Source organism: Oncorhynchus kisutch, linkage group LG8 (genome assembly GCF_002021735.2).
Source record: "Oncorhynchus kisutch isolate 150728-3 linkage group LG8, Okis_V2, whole genome shotgun sequence".
In the NCBI taxonomy this organism is placed as follows: Eukaryota; Metazoa; Chordata; class Actinopteri; order Salmoniformes; family Salmonidae; genus Oncorhynchus; species Oncorhynchus kisutch.
Genome location: NC_034181.2, coordinates 33,741,649 through 33,763,468, shown reverse-complemented (window position 1 = coordinate 33,763,468; position 21,820 = coordinate 33,741,649). Strand labels below are relative to the sequence as shown.

Below are 21,820 nucleotides of genomic sequence, written 5' to 3'. Positions count from 1 at the left end.
TTAGAACAGACGGAGATACTTTTAACATGTCTTATTTTGCTTATGCAAGTGCTTTGCTCAGTTTGCTGCCTTATTCCTCTTGGTTAGTATATACATTTCTTATTCACTAGCCCAGGCTGTGCTTGGTGCAATGTGTTTTAAGGCTTTTGTTAATTAGTTCATTCACTCATATGTTTCGTGAGTTTGTCACCTGTTTCATTACTCTGTGAGTATTTCTCATATGGCAGATGTTTTGCACCCTTTACTAATCTGTCCTGGCTACCGAAATCCTCTCCCAGACCCATCCTCAGTGTGGCTGTCTATCACTGCCTTTGGTTCCTCCCACAGATTCCCGTTCAGAGCATGCCATTTCCCCCAGCTCACGGAATGACACTGCATGCCTTGCATCTGGCCATTCTGCCACAAATAACTAATTCTGTTCTTATTTTGTCTTTTTTCCCCCATTTTATTTTTTATTCACACACTGTGTTGTTTCCTGCCTGTTCTAACACCTTCAAAAACTAAACGAACCTCCTGAAATTTAAACAAAACTCTTCATTCAAATGCCAATCCAAACCAATCAACTCTGCGCTCCGCTCTGTGGCTGGACCGTTCTGGTCATACAGAAGTATTACAGGCGTCAGGACCTGGGAGAGGAGAGGGACTGCTGGGACCTACAGAGGGAGGTGGTGAGACAGAAGTCCCTGCGTCGTAAACGGCTCCACAGCATCCCTGAGGTGGCCGAGGACGAGCCCGACGGAGTCAATGGGATGGGTCATCATCATCAGCGCCTGCGCTTTGATGACGGAGGCAGGCCTGGTACACCCCGCATGCATCGCAGGGGCCCCCGTATCTCCCAGCAGGACCCCCATCAGCACAACCACCTCTCCCCCAGCAAGAACCACCGCCGCCTGCTGCAGCGTCAGCACTCCTCTCCCCGCTATGCCTACGCTTTCGAGGAGCGCAGCCTGCGCCGGCTCACCAAGAGTCCTGACAGTGGCCTGGACTGTGGCAGCGAGGAGGAGGGCTCTTTGGGGTACAGGGGTTACCCCCATGGCAGCCCCATGAGGGGCCATATCCGCTACATCCACTGTGAGGGGCCGGTAGAACAAAGGGCTCTGGCTGCAGGCAGGAAGAAGCAGCTCACACGACAGTGCAGCATGGATGAGGACTACTGTGACAGCCCTAAGACGGGCCACCTGTCTGACCTGAGGAACAGGGAGGTGCACTACAGGCCAACGCAGGAGCCAGGGCAAAGCCCCAGACACGGAGCCCTGAGCGAGGGCAGGCTCCACGAGCTGGACAGGGCCTATCACAGGGACCTTAGGGCCAGCTATGTGAACAGGCTCAACAGGGTCTCGGACCAGCCGCTGGTGTGTGTGACTCTTATCTGCTGTATATTCCATCAGCAAGCAGTAAAACCATACCTTTATTCTTGGTGTTTTTTCTCTCTATGGGTCTCCCGCCTTTACATTGATTTATTTTTGTTTTGTGCAGTATTCTGGCAAGTTATTCGTACATGTTCATGGTGATTCTTATTTGTAGTTTTTCATGTGTGTAGTTTGCTCGTTTTTAGAACGTACAGTGAGTTTTTAATTGAAGCATTTTTGATTACCTAAAGGCCATTTCAAAAAGTTTTTTTGTGTCTGATGTCTCTGAGAAGAAAGATTCATTTTGAAACAAAATGGCAGCTCAACCGTAATAGTTTGCATGGGGATGCGCTATCCCTATTCTGCTCCGCCCTCCTCTCTCAACCAGCCAGTGGGGTTGATATGCAGCTCTGACAGACATCTTGCCCATCCTATCCCACCTCTGACTTTACCCTGATTGCTCCACCTTCCACAGGGGATCTCAATTCCAGCATGTCCTGGCTCTCATTGCTCGTAAAGGCTGGAGTCCTATGACAAATCAAGCCTTTCCTAGTGGGATTACATCGAGGGTAGTCTCTCATAGCCTTTAGCTGATTTAGCCATCAGTCCATCTGCATCATGTTAGTGCTTGGCAGACAATGAACACTCCCCTCTTCATGTTTTCCCCCCCAAAAATTCAGCAGAATGTCCTCTCCTACTCCCATACCACACACAGCAGTGGTCAGCTTGTTGCTCGATTCCCCTGCCCCCATCTCTGTCCCATATATCCTGTATGACTAACTGGATGAGAAGCCTTTGGGCCTCAGTCTCTCTCTCTGGTTTGAGCCCCAGGCTGAAGCCATTCTGGTTGTGCTCGGCTAACTATGCCTTTCTCCATTCTATTCTCTTTCCTCTACTCGCTCACTCCCTCTTCTCATCAAGGAGCAGACATGAGCAGAACAAAAAAAACAAATGGTCTTTAGCTAAACATCTGATCCTGTTGTGGTGTCTGGGGTTGATTTACTTTGGTTCTGTTGATGGTTTATTTATTTGTTTGTTCTCTTTATTTTATGGGTTTATTTATTACTCTTATTTTGCCTCCTTAAGGACAAATGGAAGTGACGTCATTTGCTCTTATAGTTTTGCGATCCTTTTGAATGGCTGGTTCGTTCTGTGAGGAAGGCAGTTTATTTGAACCTAAGCTGTATTTTCTCTCCCTCTAAAGATTATAGGGAACTCCCCCTCCCATGGATGCCCCCATGGCGACCGGCTGGACCATTCAGGGAGGAGGCCGGTCCACGGCGGCAACCCCCCACAGCGACGGCCCATGATGGTTCCTTCCATTGGTTAGTGCGGTCACCACATGACGAGATGCCCCGTCCTCCTCTGCAGGGACTGTTGTTGTGTATTTATTTTCCCCATGTGTTGCCTTACTCATGTGAGCTGAGCTGAACATCTCTCCCATAGACACATGACCTTAAACAACCATGTAGTTCTCTGTAGCGGTGTTCCCCTACACCTGGAGTTCAGTCCATCTTCATACCTCTTTATGGTGTTTCTGACTTGGCATAAGCAGGTCGGGGGGGGGCTGCTACTGTTTACTTGGTGCTTCTAACAGAAAAAATGAAGAGATGTGTGGTTGTCGGTCTATAGCCTCTATATACTGTGATCCTAGAGGGCTCACCTGCTTTAACCCTTCCCTCTATCTCACACAGTGCAAAGCATTGCTGTTTTACGTTGAAGAACTCCAGAGTACAACCTGTTTCCTTATCCCACCACCTGACCCCCCCCCCCCCCCCCCCCCAGCAGCATGTCCAGCCAAGCCGTGGGCCAGAGCAGGGTGGGGTGGGGGGGGGGGGGTGCCTAACAGTAACACTGTGATCTGATTGGTATTGTCTGTAGAGATCACCATGATGGAGAGTAACAGTGAGGGGAGTGAGGGGAACCTCTCACCTGGCAAGGAGAATGTTTACTATCACGGCAGTGTAGCTCGGCACAGGATATGGCATCATAATGGTATGTGGCCCAGCTTCTCTCTAGAACAAAATGAATAAACCTTGCAAGTGACAGAAAAGACAGTGTTAAGAACCCTAATTGATATTAGAGGTGAATAGGAGTCTAAAGCTTGAGTGTGAATTTTACACTAGGCTGACAGGGAAGACCAGATGTACACTTTTTCTGGAGCTGAATAATAAGTGTCCCCTCCCCTTCCTGTATGTCTGCCTGCAGCCTCAATTCCAGGCCTCTCTTTGAGACCCCCTCCTTCCTTCTTTACACCCTCCCTCTGCTCCTCTCTCGCCCTCCTCCCAGGGCGTATAGCCTCCCCCTGTTGACTCTGTGATTTTGCATGACCGATTGTTTACAGTCCAGTGAGAAGGAAAACCATTGGATGTGTAAGTGGACTGGTGTCTTGTTGGTATCACTCCATTGCACAGTGATGAACCTGCTGTCATCTAAACCAAACATTAGTATTGTATCATTAAAACATCATTTAACAGAAATGTTCACAGAATTGTGCTATTGAAACATTTGGTTCGTTCATGCCAGGAAATCCATGAGTGAATGAATATCAGGGGGATTCTTTCCCCCTCGCTGTCCCTGATATGCTCCTGATGAGTCAGGTTTCTGCTATGGCATTTGATGTTCTAATTTCTTTCGGGAATGTTTATTTGCCCTTTACCTTAATACTTTATTTCTAATGTGAGCATGGTTTTACCCCTCTTGTATTGATAATGAAGTATACTTCCTCATTTTGAAGAGTGGAACGCATGCATCTGTTGAGCTCTGTGAGACGGTAAAACAGCAATGAACAGTCAGTCTGTTTCCCTCCATTATTGTGCATTGTCATCTAGTTACCTCTGCATCCCATAGCTTGGCATGACATGTGCTGGCGTCTCTCCTACTTGACCTCTGTCTAACTGTACCTGTGAGTGTTATAAAGGTACTCTGTTTGTTGTTTTGGTGTCTGTCATACCAGCATTCAGAGATGTGTGGAAAAAACTGCCAATCTGTGCTATCTGTCAATTATAGACCGCATAGACTTTGTAAAATAAGTATCTTGCTAACATATTCTCATTTAATTCAAATTTGTAGATTTTGCTCTGTAATTAGACAGGTGCTCCTTGAGCCAGGTGCTCCTTGAGAGGATGATAAACTTCGCAATGGACACAATAGTGTAGAATTACCATTCTTCAAACCCCTTTAAAGCTGTTTTTCACACATACATTTCATGGCCCTCTCCCCTGTCTATCAGCTCTGACAAAGTGACATCTTCTCGTCCCCCTACCCTCCACTCTACTCTGCTCCCCAGCCTGTCCTGGGCTGGCAGTAGCAGGGCTGGCAGTAGCAGCAGTGCCCTCTCCTATGTTTCAGATGGGTACGGCGGGCAGGGCCGCGGGCACCGGTCGCCAGAATACTACGAAGAGTCAGAGCCAGAGGACCTGGCACGTATATTTGTGGCCCTGTTTGACTACGACCCTCTGTCCATGTCCCCCAACCCTGATGCTGCTGACGAGGAGCTGCCCTTCAAAGAGGGGCAGATCATCAAGGTGTTTCCCTGATCCACACAGTGCTTTAGTCCTATCTGCTTCACTCAGACTAACAACAACAGGGCCTAGTGATGACTTACAGCAGGGTTCACCAACTGGCGGCCCACGGGCCAAATTCGTGTGGTTTTATTTGGCCCCCAAATATAATTTACAATATTTTTAAAAATATATTTTTTTTACATAGAAGACTGTAAAAACACCCGGGAATCAGCTCCAAGTGATTCTAATTTAGGAAATCTGTTCCCACATATTCCCATGCATATTATGTGATCTTATACAAAAGCAAGCAGGTTTGAAATTATTATATTTTAGTCAAATATATCTGTTTATACAATTCAAACAGTCTACAAATTATTACGTTCCGACCCCCCAACCATCTGCTGAAGAGAAATGGCTGAATCTAAGTTGATGATCCCTGACTTACAGCATTATGGTCATTAAATGTATCTGAAATGGACAGGCCCAGAATTTGATATAATTCTGTATCTACACTTTGAATTTGCTATTAAAACAGTAATGGTGGTGGCAGTCTCTTTCTCTCCCCCCTTGCTAACATTGTTCTCTGTGCTGGTCAGGTGTTTGGGGATAAGGACACGGATGGTTTTTACAGGGCAGAGATCCGTGATCGTCCAGGTCTGATCCCCTGTAACATGGTGTCAGAGATCCAGACTGAGGATGATGAGATGATGGACCAGCTACTCAAACAGGGCTTCCTCCCACTCAACACTCCTGTAGAGAAATTAGGTAGTGCAGCACCTGGACTCCCACTTTCCGTTTTTTTTCTCTGCTACTCTTTCGCTCTCTACTACTGCAGTTGATTGTCTCTTCCCTTTCTCTTCTCTTCTTTCTCTAACTTTCTTCTTCTACACTTATGTCTTTTGCTGATGGTACTCTAATTTCTCTGTCTCTACAATCGTTTCCCTCGTTCTTTTTTTCTCTCTGCTTTCCTGTGAAGTGAACTGCGACCGCTTCAAAGATGGCCGCTCAATAAACCGCAGGTCCCGAAAATCCAAGCGAGGTCTGTGTTCTCTTTAGATGCACTCTTCCTTCACCGTCACGCTTTTCTTCTTCCACCCTTTCTTCACTTTTCTTATGAGTGTTTGAGTACGGAATTATGGGTATTTTCTGTCAGTCTCCAACATGCTCGTCTCCAGTAAAGTGGTGGGGGTGTTCATTATGGCTTTCACCATCATGTACCATGTATCATTGAAACGGAATCATTCATTCAGCCTTTGCCATGGTAATAGACAGTCATTCATGCCTAATCATAAGGCATTCTGTCATTTTAGTGTGGGAATTTACAACTGAGTAGTACGGTGAGTATTTCTAGTGTGTTACTTATCATTCTTATTGATTGTCCAGAGAGGAACAGGCGGAGTGGGCGTCAGCACCCCTCGTCCACACGTAGAATGGTGGCCCTGTATGACTACGACCCCAGGGAGAGCTCCCCCAACGTGGATGTGGAGGTACAGCACTGCTAGACCTCTAGCTTTATATCCTCTTCTCCACGGCTCCACCCCCATTTACAGACCAGATACCATCAGGATGCATGTGACTCAATACCTCTGTCCCTGCCCTTGATTGTATAACATGTTATAAACAGAAATAGACAGTCCATTCTTTATAAACTGAGAAAAAGGAATATGATCGGGAGTACAGTTTGTCCAGGTCACAGTGTTTCCTGTATACACACCTCAGTTTTTCCTATATTAGACGTCTCACAGCTCATCAGAATAATTCAACTGTATGCTGTACTGTGTGTATGATGCTTTTGGAGGACCATCCTTGTTGAAGACTATTCCTGCTGTTATGGAGTCAGGTGTAGAGGTAGTTCTACCCTGTTACTAATGACTTACCTGCTTGCCTTGCCAACATTGCACAAATACACCAGCCATACTTACTCCCTAGATTTACTCCCAGTCTGTACCATTAATTTAGTCCCCATTTATTAGTAGCTTAACCTTTTCCTGTTGTACTTATGGCCCTTCCCCCTGGTGTCACTCACTCTCGCCTTTCTATTGGCACGGCCACACAGTACGGGAGAGACGGGCTGAATGAGGTGAGTGAGAGGAGCGTCCGCTCTGTGTTTTCTCTGTAACTGTTGGTGGAGTGTTCAGAAGAGGTGGTCTTCACATGGTGGATTAGGCTACAGTTATACCCCTCTCATGAACACAGCCCCTCACTCATAGCCTGCACTGGCATCCTTCCTCGGGTTGGTCTGTGTGTTAAGCAGTCTCCTATGTTTGGTTTGTGTGTTTTGGAGAGACCTGTAGGAGTGGATAGTAGATAGTAGTGTGGTATGCCTATTGTCTGTGTTGCAATCCTGTTTTCAACCATCCAACACTTGATGCATTTGATAGTTGCAACAGTCTGCCAAGACTTCATTGACACTTCTAGATTTGCAATGCTTCTCAGTGATTGGAATAGGAAGTACTGCATTTCACACAAATTCAACCCAACAATATCCAATGTGGTTGGGTTGTAGAGATAATCTTCAACAGATTCAAGCTGCTTTGTTGTAGAGAAAGCAGGTCAAACTTAACTCGAACATCTCACTGTTTTGACAGGCTGAACTGACATTCTGCGCTGGTGACGTGATAACAGTTTTTGGTGAAATTGATGAAGATGGGTTTCATTATGTAAGTATGTGAGATGTGACTTACACATAATGATATTTAAGGAGCACATTGTCTTCAACCAGCTTTGTGCAAATACACACCAGTGGAAATGACAGTGATGGTAATAGTCGTCGTAGGATAAACAATGACAAATTATCATTTTGTATCCCTTTTGTCTAGTCCGCTATATTGTGGAATCCGATGTACATTCTCTGCGAGTCACCCTGTGTGTTTGTGATCCCTCAGGGCGAGCTCAATGGACACAAAGGTCTTGTCCCCTCCAACTTTCTAGAAGAAGTGCCTGACGATGTTGAGGTTTTTCTCACTGACACTCAGTCTCGAGATGCTCGATACCCGCAGGACGCCGCAGCGCTGATAAAGACCAAAAGGGTACATGCTCTCTCGCAGTACTAAGCCCTCTGTCATCCATTCGCTCCTTTCCGTTCCCTTAATCTCCTTACTCCTTTAAGTTTCCCGTATGTGCTTGTGAGTGTTTAATTTCTGAACGTACGATGGGAAGTCAGACTTCGGAGCATTATGCTGTAAACGTTGTTGTTGTCTCAGAAATAGAACGAAAACTATTAATACTTGACGGAGGTACTTTTTATTTTTTAATGTTGACTGCTGTGAAGGATTTTAAAATGTGGACATGTTCATATAGCGTTCTCAAAGAGAATAAACAGAAACAATAAAATAAAATTGTAACTTTAAATGTTTTTGCACATTTAGCATTGCAATGCATGCTTTATGGGTATTACCTGTGTTTCATCTAACATAGGCTCTAATAGAGGAAATCGTTTTGATGTACTGGAGGATGAAATATCTAGACTGTAGCACCGTATGTTTTCTCTTGATGATGCATGATTTCCCCTTGAACCTTTTTATAGTGAACAATACGTCTAGTACAGTATGACTTTTGTATTTGCTTCCGAAGCCTTGCTTTTGTATATTGCTTACTTGTAAAATAGCATGCAAGATATCAAGAAGGTTACGTTGCTCTTTGAGAGTATAATTTCGAAAGTAATCATAATACTAGCTGTAAAATAATGTGACTATAATTCTTTGTTTAACAAATAATTGCAAGCAGGTTTCATCTGAAGTTTCTTGGCAGGTGTTCTAGTTTGTCATTCTCATAGTGCAGACTATTGAAATGCCATCACTGCATTTTTCTTTTCCTCACCCGCTTGGCAAAACAGAAGAAGAGTGTTCATTTCACACCTTAGAGGCTCTGTTTCCATCACGTAAGTGAGCAACTGAGGATACCAAGGTTACGCTCCCCTCGTCTAATGCAGATGACATGGGTTCCCCTTAGTTTCCGGTATGCAACACACACACACACACACACACTTTTTATGACCTTTATTATACCAGTTTATGTTTCAGTTAATTCATTTTGAATGGATGTAAATATTTCTCTTTTTTTAAATGAACCAGAACATTAGTGATAGAATACTGTGGAACACACCAGGATGACACATTTGATCCCAGTTTACATATTTTACCGTTTTTGTTTATATTTGAGTAATTTAGCAGATGCTCTTATCCAGAGCAAAATACAATTAGTGCATTCATCTTAAGATAGCTAGCTGGGACAACCACATATCACACTCGTAGTAAGTACATTTTCCCTCAGTAAAGTAGTTATCAGCGATGTCCATGCTAATATTTGACGTGAGTTTATTGTAAAAACATTCAGGTTGTTGTGTTAACTTATAAATAATATATGCCATTTAGCAGACTCTTTGATCCCAAGCAACTTAGTCACGCGTGTCATACATTTTACGTATGTGTGGTCCGGGAATCAAACCCACTATCCTGGTGTTGCAATGCCATGCTCTACCAACTGAGCTACTGAGCAAGTTAAGGACGACCACCCTAGCCAATGCATTAGACAAGAAGCATGGTATCTTCAGTTGTTTCTCTGGGTGTTGTACATTACAATGTCAGTCTCTCAAGATAAGACTCCTGCTGTAAATCATGGTAAGCTAAAAGGCCATTGTTGCACGTCTAGGTTGCCTCCCCGTAGTACTAGTGGTAACATTCAATTAGACTCTATAGCTAACATTCTGATAGAACCTCCTCTCTCCTTGAAGCAGTGCACCCTGCCACACTTAATCTAATCAAACTGCTCGAAACAAGTCAATGGTAATCAAATGTCTGCCAGACAGGCAATCCAATCAATCAGATAAAAATATAATTGGCATTTCTTTACCCATAGATGCCCGAGATAGTGGTCCGCTCCACAATGCCCTTGTTAAGTTGTTAGTGGGGTGCACTTTTTCTTTCACATAAGGAATGATGCAAAATAGCAAAAAGAGCTATTAACATGTTTTTCTCATAGAAAGTGGCATCAATTAGATTTTCTAACCATATTTTTAATGTCTAATATGTAGTTATATACTACAGCCATATACTACTGTGCTAGAGACTACAGTCTCATGTTAATGGGATCTTAAGGATAGAGACTACAGTTTCATGTTAATGGAATCTTAAGGTTACATCTTTCCTAAGTGCAATTGAAAAGAAGCCTTTTAGCTCATGATTACAATGAAGGAATATGTAGATATTAGATGTTTACTGTAACCTAATTGTATATGAATGCCCTTTATATTTAAAAAGAAAATCTGCCGTCATATGTTGTCCCATAATGTTCATACAATATTGCAACTCTTGTTTCTGTGTGAAAGGCATGGCCTTTGCCATTGATAGCCATTCTGGAGAATCTCAGTGCTATTGGTAAAGAGAGCAGTAGTATGTGGACATATTCTTTGGCATTGAAGTCTTTATCTTTTAAACCAGCTTGATGACAGACTGTGTCTACATGGCAGTGGGGGGGAGGGGGAGGGGGGGTATACAGCACCTCAGTACACTAAAGAGACGACATCCGAGCATTGACAAGTTGAACTGGGCTGCACTATAAGGGAGATAGACTGATGAAGCCAAAGGTATGGTGGCCCTGCTGAGACAGAATGGACTGAGTGGAAGGGAGTAGTGACTGGGGTGCAAGAGGGCTGGCTTTTTAACCCCCCTGAACTGTCCCTTACGGGTCTTCCATTAGGTTCCGTTGGAAAAATCGAGTCCGCCCAGAAGAGCTGCCTACCCCAAAGTGCACCAACACATCCCCGGCACTGGCCCTGCTACCGTGGGGCCTGGCAGTCCCATCAGGGGCCCCCGCGACTTGTCCTCCAAAAAGAAAAAGGGACTTCTCTCCAAAGGGAAGAAACTATTGAAAAGACTTGGCACTGTAAAATAACCCCTTCATATACTTGAAGTATATTACCAACCACATCATAGAGGGCTCTATTCAATCTGTAGTGCTGAAGCGGTACAGATTCCGTGTTTGAAATGCAAAGGTCATTTCCGATTGAGCAGTGTTTACCATGAATGCGGTCTCCACTAAAGCGGGTACATTGCCTTTAAATTTCAATCACGCTGAAAAGCTGCATTTCCTCGATGCGGATTGAATAAAGCCCTAAATCTCAAACACTTCCATTACTGTAAGTTCAGTCCTGTGAGAAGAAAAAATCCAGTGGTTGAAGATGTTGATGGCATTTAATAACCAGTCAGATGCTGTACTCTTACACATCTGTTGTTGTCTACTAGAAACCATTTATTATTTAATTGCAGTGTGTATTTTGAATAAGGTCCAGGGACCTCATAGTTTGACATTTAACGTCATAAGCCAACCTCTCTGGTCATGTATATTTTGCTATCTGAAGCACAGGACTGCAATGCGATGGGATAAAAATATTCTCCATCTTGAATTGGCCAATAGTACGTAGGTGTGTGTTTGACTGAAGACTACAATGTCCCCCAGAATATGAGGTGTTTAAACCAGTCTCTTTAGGGCTGAGATCAAACGATAGAGCTCAGAATGGCCAGTCAACATCATACTTGATGAGACTACTACTGGTGGCCCTTCCTAACCATACACGTCATGTTGTAGTACCCAAATGAGGCAAGGAAAAGAGCAGTTTTATGGCCAGGCAGCTGAGGTCCTTGTATGGGAACTGTATGGGAGGTTTGCATGTTTTACCTGAAAGCACATCCAGAATGATCATTCCCACCCAACATTTGAAGCACATGCTAACTGATGGCCTTTTCTATCAGAACATGTTAGCAAGGCACATGTGCATGCTATGTCGGTGCATTTGATGACAGAATCTACACTGAGCAAAATGTACTAAATTAATTTTAGTAGTAAAAAGCATGTCCTCGTTTTCTTTACCTCCATACAGAATATTCCATACAAACCTAATTGTCAGATTGGTTCTCAGTCCAACTCAAGCCCAGGTACACATTTGACTAGTCACGACCTAGCACCTGAAGTCAAGATCTGTGCACTGGTAAAATATGCTACATCTCCAGAAAGGCCAAAGTCAGATAAGCAAGTATCAATTCCTAACAGCAAGTATTAGTTCTTCAAACACACCAAAAGACCTCTGGACAAGCACATTAGATAGGAAAGGGTTTCAAGATTCAGTTTCTTTATTTTTTAAGTAGTTGAATGGTCATGAAATGCCTAGTTGAAACCAACCTCCATGTATTTGCCTTATAAATGCACAATTGTTTGTGTCCAGTCAGTGGAGATTTTTTATGTCTTGTATGCATTCATGTCATTGCAATACATACTTCTAAACATGAAATATTTTTGCAAAAGATGTTTATCAAAGCTCGTGATGTGCATTTTATTACTTGTACGAGTGTCATGTTTTCTGGAGGACCTGAGCATTATTAGCTTGTTTGAAACTTAGGAAGGCCCAACTTTACACTCTTCATGTTCTGTCCACATTAAAATGACAAAAAGAGAAAAAAAAGAAAGAAGTGTGGTGAAAATGTAAAGGTGTATTTAATGTTTTTTTTTGTCAGTACATTGTCACTTTTTTGGCACAAAAAATTCAAGGCACTTTTTTGTTCTTCGTGATATATACAGTACTTGCAATGTGTTCATTCTGCATTCACAATCCCATTTTGACATAGGTTTGTGTATAAGACAATGGACAAGAAGGAAATGCAATTGAAGGCCGGTTCAATCAAAACTGTTTCCAGGATAAGTTTAAATCAGCATTCTTCCTGTGCAACAACACAGTATGGTGTGAATTAATGTGCAGTTGGTTTTCATTTGGTTTAAAACAAAACATTTTTTGTAGAGTACACTCCAAACTTGCATTATGCAGTAGGAGAATGTTGTTTTTGACTTATCCCAGACACAAGGTTTGATAGAATAACCTTCATTGGATGTAAGTCATATTAAGTTATTTTTGTTACATAGAAATTGTGATTTCAACAAGACAAGTCTACCTCCATAAAGACCACTAGAATTCCAACTAATTTGACTCCATGTTCACAGAAGCCAACTCCATTTCATTTATGAAACTGAGCTCTTTCTGTTTGCCCAGAAGTATTGTATTTGTGTCAGCCCCCAACTAGCACATAGAGTAGTGAATGTATGATTAATTGAAAACCAATGTATTATATTTATCAAAATTATCCATGATGAGTATGCAGATGTCCAGCCGTTTTCTGGACCAGTTTGTATGTGAAATGAAACCTTTTTCCATCTGTTAAGAACCTCTTACACTATTTTGTTAATCATTTCATCTTTCCATTCAATTTACATCACTGTTTTGTTTTTGAACTACTACTTACATGAGATTTGAACTGAGACTGCCAAAAAAGAATGTATCAAAAGCATTCTGTATAACGTTCTGTACAATTCTCAGCCAAATAGGCATTTCAATCTACAGTTAATAGAAGTACATCTTTTCCATAATAAGTTGTCCGTCATTGCTTCTATACATATTGTTTGAGTGACCTGCTCTTTTTGTACTTTGTCCATTTGTAAATTGTTTTTAAATGTTTATACTTGATTTTCAGACTGCCTTTTTTGTACATAAAAATTTATAATCAAACTGTGCAAAGCTTTCCCCATGGTGTCTTCAAAACCATGTTTTAAAAGTCTGCAATTGTGTGCTAGCTTTATGAAAAGAAATAGCCTATATTGGGGGTTACAAAATATTGTGTGAGTGTGCATGTGCAATTTTTTTTATAAAACAAATTTGATATTTTGTAATGCTGGTTGTGCCGTGTTTTATTTCCCAAATGCCAAGGTGCAACAGCATACGTTTGAGTGGGACTAGAAAACAATGACTTGAATGTAACGTTATTAACTGGTTCTCAATAGCGGTTCTGTTCCGGAACAGTATGGATCACTTTCGCTCCTGGTTCTGTTTATATTCCTTGAAAACGTTTGTTATTTTCTGGTTTTGTTCCCTGAACTGGTTCCAACCTGTACACTACATGCCTAAAAGCATGTGGACACCTGCTCGTTGAACATCTCATTCCAAAATCATGGGCATTAATATAGAGTTGGTCCCCCCTTTGCTGCTATAACCTCCAGTCTTCTGGGAAGGCTTTCCACTAGATGTTGGAACATTGCTGTGGAGACTTGCTTCCATTCAGCCACAAGAGCATTAGTGAGGTCAGGCATTGATTTTGGGTGATAAGGCCTGGCTCGCAGTTGGTGTTCCATTGGTGTTCGATGGGGTTGAGGTCAGTGCTTTGTGCAGGCCAGTCAAGTTATTCCACACCGATCTCTACAAACCATTTCAGTATGGGCCTTGCTTTGTGCAAGAGGGCATTGTCATGCTGAAAGAGGAAAGGACCTTCCTCAAACTGTTGCCACAAAGTTGGAAGCACAGAATTGTCTAGAATGTCATTTATTTGATAGCTTTAAGATTTCCCTTCACTGGAACTAAGGGGCCTAGCCCGAATCATGAAAAACAGCTCCAAACCATTATTCCTCCTCCGCCAAACTTTACAGTTGGCACTATGTATTGGGGCAGGTAGCGTTCTCCCGGCATCCGCCAAACCCAGATTTGTCTGTCGGACTGCCAGATGGTGAAGAGTGAGTCATCACTCCAGAGAACGCTTTTCCACTACTCTAGAGTCCAATATCGGCAAGCTTTACACCACTCCAGCCGATGCTTGTCATTGTGCATGGTGATCTTGGTCTTCTGTGCGGCTGCTCGGCCATGGAAACCCATTTTATGAAACTCCCGACGAACAATTGTGCTGATGTTGCTTCTAGAGGAAATTTGGAACTTGTTAGTGAGTGTTGCTACTGAGGACAGACGATTTTTGCACACTTTGTACTTCAGCACTTGGCGGTCCCGTTCGGTGAGCTTGTGTGGCCTACCATTTCGTGGCTGAGCTGTTGTTGCTCCTAGATGTTTCCACTTCTGTAACGTCTGTTGGAAGGAGAGGACCAAGGTGCAGCGTGGTACATGTCCATACTTTTATTCACTGAACACTAAATACAAAAATTACAAAAGGAATAACCGAAACAGTTCTGTCTGGTGCAGACACAAAAACAGAAAACAACTTCCCACAAAAACCCAGTGGGAAAAGCTACCTAAGTATGGTTCTCAATCAGAGACAACGATAGACAGCTGCCTCTGATTGAGAACCACACGGCCAAACAACAAAGAAATACAAAACATAGAAAATTAACATAGAATGCCACCCTAGTCACACCCTGGCCTAACCAAAATAGAGAATAAAAGCCTTTCTATGGCCAGGGCGTGACAACTTCACAATATCAGCACTTAAAGTTGACTGGGGCTGCTCTAGCAGGGCAGAAATTTGACGAACTGACTTGGTGGAAAGGTGACATTCTATGACGGTGCCACGTTGAAAGTCACTAAGCTCTTCAGTCTGGCCATTCTACTACCAATGTTTGAATTTGGAGAAGAGAAAACATGGTGTATGTTTACATTTATAAGTTTGTTCATTTTCCAATTAAAAGTGAAAACAATTAATACAAGGAAGTAATTGATGCAGAGGACTGCGATGGCTATAATATTGGGACTCGCATGCCAAAGTGACGATTAGAGTCTGCTTGATGTTGCAACAAACTTGCCAGGTCCGACCATCCTGATATCGTGACCTTACAGTGCGAGACAAATATATTGACACCCTTGCACTTTTCAGAAATAGTTTCCTATTTCTTCTAAAGTAGCACGATATTTACCTTTTTGTTGGATTTTCAACATTGCAGACATTTCAATTGTTGCACACTTAAGTTTTTTTTTTTTAAACCAGGTGCTTTCCAATGGACGAGCTAAGAGGAAAGTCATCCAACAGCAACCAGGAAGCAGGTTCCTGATAATGATGATGCTCCTGTTTAATAAGGAAGGGGAAGGACTTCTAAGGATAAAAAATACATGTTTGTTCTGAAGTACGGCATGTTTATAGAGCACATTTCTTACAAGTTTATGCATTTCAAAGTTCTTAAAACAAAAATAATAAATAAAATTGACAAATATAAGATAGATATTAAAATGAAACTAAACATTAAAATAACAATGGGTCAATAAAAAACAGTGAAACCAGTGAGACTGATGGAATTAAAATAAATAAGATAAATACAATTTTATAAAGCAAATAAATGATATCCGATTGATAAAATAGCACAATAACATCACCCTATGTAAAAGCCTGGCTATAAAGTTGTCTTGAGCTCTCTCTTAAAAATGTCTATGGTCTCTGACGCCCTCAGCTGCACCAGCAGGCTGTTCCCACAGCCTGGTCTCATAGACTAGACGTAACATAGTCAATGTAAATCCGGGACACTCAAATTAGTATGATATGGTTACATAAGACATATGTTTACTACATGATTTAATATGTGTTATTTCATAGTTTTGATGTCTTCACTATTATTCTACAATGTAAAAATAAAGTAGGTATGGCCAAACATTGGCCTTGTACTGTATGTAAAAAAATATATAATAAAGAAAAACCCTTGATAATAGTGAATGCATCAAAACTATGAAATAACACATATGGAATCATGTAGTGACCAAAAAAGTGTTCAACAAATGAAAATATATTTTAGATTCTTCAAAGTGGTCACTCTTTGCCTTGATGACAGCTTTGCACACTTATTTGGTTACTACACGATTCCATATGTGTTATTTCATAGTTTTGATGTATTGACTATTATTATTATTATTCTAAAAGGTAGAAAATAAAGAAAAACCCTGGAATGAACCATGGTTGGTTCCAAAGGCCAGGACCATAAAGACAATGCAGCCACACCAAATGTTTTAAAACAAATGTTTTTAAAGGTTGCATCCTGCTGAACTCGCCTTATATAAGAGAAATGCACATTTAAAAAATGTACAGTAAATATGATGAAATGTACAAAAATAACACCCTGCTGTTGCTTTTAGTGTGATTAAAAATAAAATAAAAATGCAAACAGATTGTATTGCTGACTGATTGTACACTTGTAGGCAGAGTGACAACAGATATAGATATAGATACTATTGTACCTGTTTCCTCCAGGATCTTCACAAGGTCCTTTGCTGTTGTTTTGGGATTGATTCGCACTTTTCACACCAAAGTACGTTCATTTCTAGGTGACAGACAGCGTCTCCTTCCTGAGCGGTATGACGGCTGTGTGGTCCCATGGTGTTTATACTTGCGCACTATTGTTTGTACAGATGAACGTGGTACCTTCAGGCGTTTGGAAATTGCTCCCAAGGATGAACCAGACTTCTGGAGGTCTACAATGGCAATTGTCTGATTTCTTTTGATTTTCCCGTGATGTCAAGCAAAGAGGCACTGAGTTTGAAGGTAGGCCTTGAAATACATCCACAGGTACACATCCAATTGACTCAAATGATGTCAATTAGCTTATCAGAAGCATCTAAAGCCAGGACATAATTTTCTGGAATTTTCCAAGCTGTTTAAAGGCACAGTCAACTTAGTGTATATAAACTTCTGACCCACTGGAATTGTGATACAGTGAATTTTAAGTGAAATAATCTGTCTGTAAACAATTGTTGGAAAAATGACTTGTGTCATGCACAAAGTAGATGTCCTAACCGACTTGCCAAAACTAGTTTGTTATCAAGACATTTGTGGAGTGGTTGAAAAACTAGTTTTAATGACTCCAACCTAAGTGTATGTAAACTCCCAACTACAACTGTAAGTATATTTAAAACAGAATACTTTTACTCAAGTAGTACTTCACTGGTTGACTTTCACTTTTACTTGAATAATTTTATATTAAGGTATCTTTACTTTTACGCAGTATGACAATTTAGTACTTTTCCCACCACTGCATGATAGGGCCGGACTGTGTTTAGGCACGTATTTGACAACAATCGTCTTAGATTTACACTGAACAAAAATAGAAATGCAATGTGTAAAGTGTTGGTCCCATGTTTCATGAGCTGAAATAAAAGATCCCAGAAATGCTCCATATGCACAAAAAGCTTATTTATCTCAAATTCTGTGCACAAATTTGTTTACATCCCTGTTAGTGAGCATTTCTCCTTTGCCAAGATAATCCATCCACCTGACAGGTATGGCATATCAAGAAGCTGATTAAACAGCATGATCATTACACAGGTGCAACTTGTGCTGGGGACAACAAAAGGCCACTAAATTTGTGCAGTTTTTTCACACAACACAGATGTCTCAAGTTGTGAGGGAGCATGCAATCTGTCTGCACTAAAGGTATTTCATTGGGAAGAACTGATTGGCTGGGCCTGGCTCCCCAGTGGCTGGGCTTGGCTCCCAAGTGGGTTGGCCTATGCCCTCCCAGACCCACCCATGGATGCGCCCCTGCCCAGTCATGTAAAATCCATAGATTTTACTTCTATTGACAGATATTATATGAACTGTATCTCAGTAAAATCATTGAAAATGTTGCATGTTGCGTTTATATTTTTGTTCAGTATACATGATATCTGTATGCACCATTGATTGTCATACTTTTCTGCTTATTTATATTGATAATTTTACTGAAATTATTGATTATATAAAAGACGTACTATTGTCTGCACTGTTTAGGGCCAAAGAGAGGGTTCTGCTGTAGTTGAGGGGTAAATCACCAAAGAGATATTTCTATATAAATCACAAGCTATACTGAGAAACTAGATGAAATGCAGAATGACTGTTTTACTATGTCTACTTTAAATAGATTAATGTTATTTCTCTGCTCAAGTTCCATGGTCTGTGCTGGTTAAATGAGATAAAATACAACTTTTTCCACAGAATGCACTGTACCTTTGAAATGGTCCAATCTCCTGTTAATGTAATCTATGTTTTCAGAACCATAAAATGTTGTAATAATAAATGTACACAGTCATGTAATCAAACAGCATTTTGTGTGGTACACTTGCAATAAGATCAATAGGAAAGCTGTAATAGTCAACAAATTGATTACAGAAAGGAAACACCACGTGTACATTTAACCATTTATTACAGAATATAACAATGCATAGTCTTGGCGTTAGGGCTCTGCTCCTTCAGGGTAGCTCACTGCCAGAGCCAAACATCTTATGAAGATGATACTATAACGACAGGCAATGAGCATGATATGCTATATCAAATCCCCTGTTGGAAGAAACACAGAACCCAAACAGATGGAGGCTGGGGTGGTGGTGGGATATCAGAAACAGTGAGCTGGCACAATCATGATCATGTTAGCAATACTGCAGGAACTCATGTAGGCTCCACACTATCAGAATTCCAATAGAGTGAAACTCATCACTGCTCTGGTTTCTTCGTCAGCGCTGTGGGCTAGCTCCGAGCTATGTTCCGCATACTCCTGCGTCGGAGCTGCTACTGCTTCTCAATCGGTCAACAGAGGTAGGGCAATAGGGCAATAATTAGGGGGGTGAAGCCGTAATCGATTGAGAAGCAGTAGCAGCTCCAATGAGGCCCTATACCAGATTGAACTGGTCGGCCGGCCAGATAGTACGAGTCGGCCGAACTAGATGGGACCAGTTGGCCGGCCAGATGGGACCAGTTTCAAATTCCTGTGTATTTGTCTGCTCACAGCGAACCACAAAGTCCAGCATTCATAGTGAATGCAGATATCGCCCCGCTAGGTACAGTAGATGGGGCATGCCCACAAGCTTGGTTCATGGTGTTGTTTAATTCAAACGACCGACAAATGACTGATCATTGGTTGAGAGAAATTGATGATAAAATGATTGTGTGGGCTGTTTTGTTAGACTTCAGTGCGGCTTTTGACATTGTCAATCATAATCTGTCGCTATAAAAGCGTACACCCCCTGCTATATTGTGGATAAAGAGTTAATTGTCTAATATAACACAGAGGTTATTCTTTAATGGAAGAATCAGGAACTCCCAAGGGCAGCTGTCTAGGGCCCTTATTTTTTTTAAATCTTTGGGTAAAGCCAGTGTGTCTACATATGTGGATGACTCAATACGATACACGTCAGCAACCATAGCAACTGAAATGATAGCAACACTTAACAAAGAGCTGTAGTTAGTTTCAGAATGGGTGGCAAGGAATAAGTTGGTCCTAAATATTTCAAAAACTAAAAGCATTGTATTTGGGACAAATCATTCACTAAACCCTAAACCTCAACTAAATCTTGTAATGAATAATGTCAGGATTTGGACAGGATTGTTCAGGTTTTGGTCACTAGATGCCCCCATTGTGCTTTTTGACTCTTTTGTTTTTCCCTTGTTCTAGTTATTAGTTTCACCTGTGCCTCATTTCCCTTTAATGTATTTAAACCCTTCGTGTTCCTCAGTTCTTTGCTCTGTGTTTGTATGTTAGCACCCGGCCATGCTGTGAACTTTTGGTTCTCTAGTTGGATTTTATTGAGGTACTCTGGTTTTGTTCTTGTTTTATTATTATTCTTTTGAGGTTAGTTTTTTTTCCCTGCTTTTCTTACCACTTTGTGGATTTTCCTTGTGTCTTGGAGTATATACATTTTTTATCTTGGAATTACTTTTGATGTTGTGGATTCATATTTTTGCCTGAAGATCTTTTTCTTTATTACACCACCGTCTCTAGTACTGCTGTGTCCTGCTGCATCTTCTGGGTTCTGCCAACTATTAGTGGCTCAGTTTACTAAGTGACTGTTTCTCACACCGGAGACCAGAGTTCATAACCGGGTCCTGACAGAATAATGTGGAAATTGAGCAAGTTGAGGAGACTAAACTGCTTAGAGTAACTCTGTCATGGTCAAAACATAGTGATACAACAGTAGCTAGGCTGTAGCTATTATATTCTGTCTATAATAGACAATATTAATAGAAGTCTGTCTATAATAAAGCACTGATCTGCATTCTTAACAGCACTATCAACAAGGCAGGTCATACAGGCCCTAGTTTTGTCGCACCTGGACTACTGTTCAGTGTGTGGTCAGGTGCCACAAAGAGCACAGCTGGCCCTTGGATGTACACAGAGAGCTAGCATTAATAATATGCATGGCTCAAAGTGGAGGAGAGATTGACTTCATCACTACTTGTATTTGTGAGAGGTACTGACATGTTGAATGCACCGAGCTGTCTGTTTAAACTACTGGCACACAGCTCGGACACCCATGCATACCCCACAAGAGATGCCACCAGAGATCTCTTCACAGTCCCCAAGTCCAGAACAGACTATGGGAGGCACACAGTACTACATAGAGCCATGACTACATGGAACTCAATTACCCATCAAGTAACTCATGCCAGCAGTCAAATTTGATTCAAAGAAACCAGATAAAAAATACACCTTATGGAACAGCGGGGACTGTGAATCAACACAAACATAGACGCATGCATAAAAAACACATGATAACATATGCCCTCACACATGTACACATGGATTCTGTGTTATAGATATGTGGTAGTACAGAAGAGGTCTGAGTGCACACACTTAATCTGTTATGAATGTATTGTCATGTTTTTAAAATGTATAACTGCCTTAATTTTGCTGGACCCCAGGAAGAGTAGCTGCTGCCTTGACATAATAAATCAATACAAATACACATTAATCTTTGAACTTTTCCAGGCATTTATTATTATTTTTACATTTGTTTGTAACGAATGTTTGTCCTCAGGCCCATGTTGTGTTCTCTCAGGCCGTGCATATTATAAACAAGCACGGAAATGTGTTATTTTTCATTGTTCTACCTACCATTTACCCAAATGCTGCCAGTGGTTTAGGCTATCAAGAATGATACTTACGGTGACCAAAGACTATCAGATGGATTTTCAGGCTGAACAGATTTTAGTCGACAGCTAAAACGATACAATGGTTTTCAACCTTTACAACAAAACGGAAGATTCTCGATTAGAGGTAACTTAATATTTGCTGGACTAGGTAAATTAGCTACCTTATCTAATGTTACAGTCCTGGTAGTCAATGCTAGACCTTCAGCAGAGTAAACATGTTTGTCTGTTCATTCCATATTTGAGTAATGTTAGCTAACGTAAGCTAGTAGCCATCTGGTAGCCATCTATAAAAATATAATTGTCGATATGGCCAACTCACTCTCGG

The 21,820-nt window shown here is 41.5% G+C and overlaps 1 protein-coding gene across 3 annotated transcripts in view; it reads left to right on the top strand.

Annotated features, from left to right (window-relative positions):
* The window catches only part of LOC109895829 (RIMS-binding protein 2), a 119,892-nt gene extending 106,325 nt beyond the window's left edge, over nt 1-13,567 (top strand). Inside the window, exons 17-25 of one of the 3 annotated variants that reach the window (XM_031830160.1) lie at nt 2,554-2,674; nt 4,701-4,876; nt 5,452-5,620; nt 5,832-5,894; nt 6,239-6,342; nt 6,912-6,935; nt 7,444-7,515; nt 7,741-7,884; nt 10,553-13,567. In XM_031830160.1, the coding sequence (XP_031686020.1) occupies nt 2,554-2,674; nt 4,701-4,876; nt 5,452-5,620; nt 5,832-5,894; nt 6,239-6,342; nt 6,912-6,935; nt 7,444-7,515; nt 7,741-7,884; nt 10,553-10,747 (1,068 nt within the window). In that variant the 3' untranslated portion in view covers nt 10,748-13,567. The remainder of the gene's footprint in view (nt 1-2,553; nt 2,675-4,700; nt 4,877-5,451; nt 5,621-5,831; nt 5,895-6,238; nt 6,343-6,911; nt 6,936-7,443; nt 7,516-7,740; nt 7,885-10,552) is intronic. The other 2 variants (XM_031830158.1, XM_031830159.1) reach the window with 2 other exon arrangements.
* Nucleotides 13,568-21,820: the final 8,253 nt, after the last annotated feature.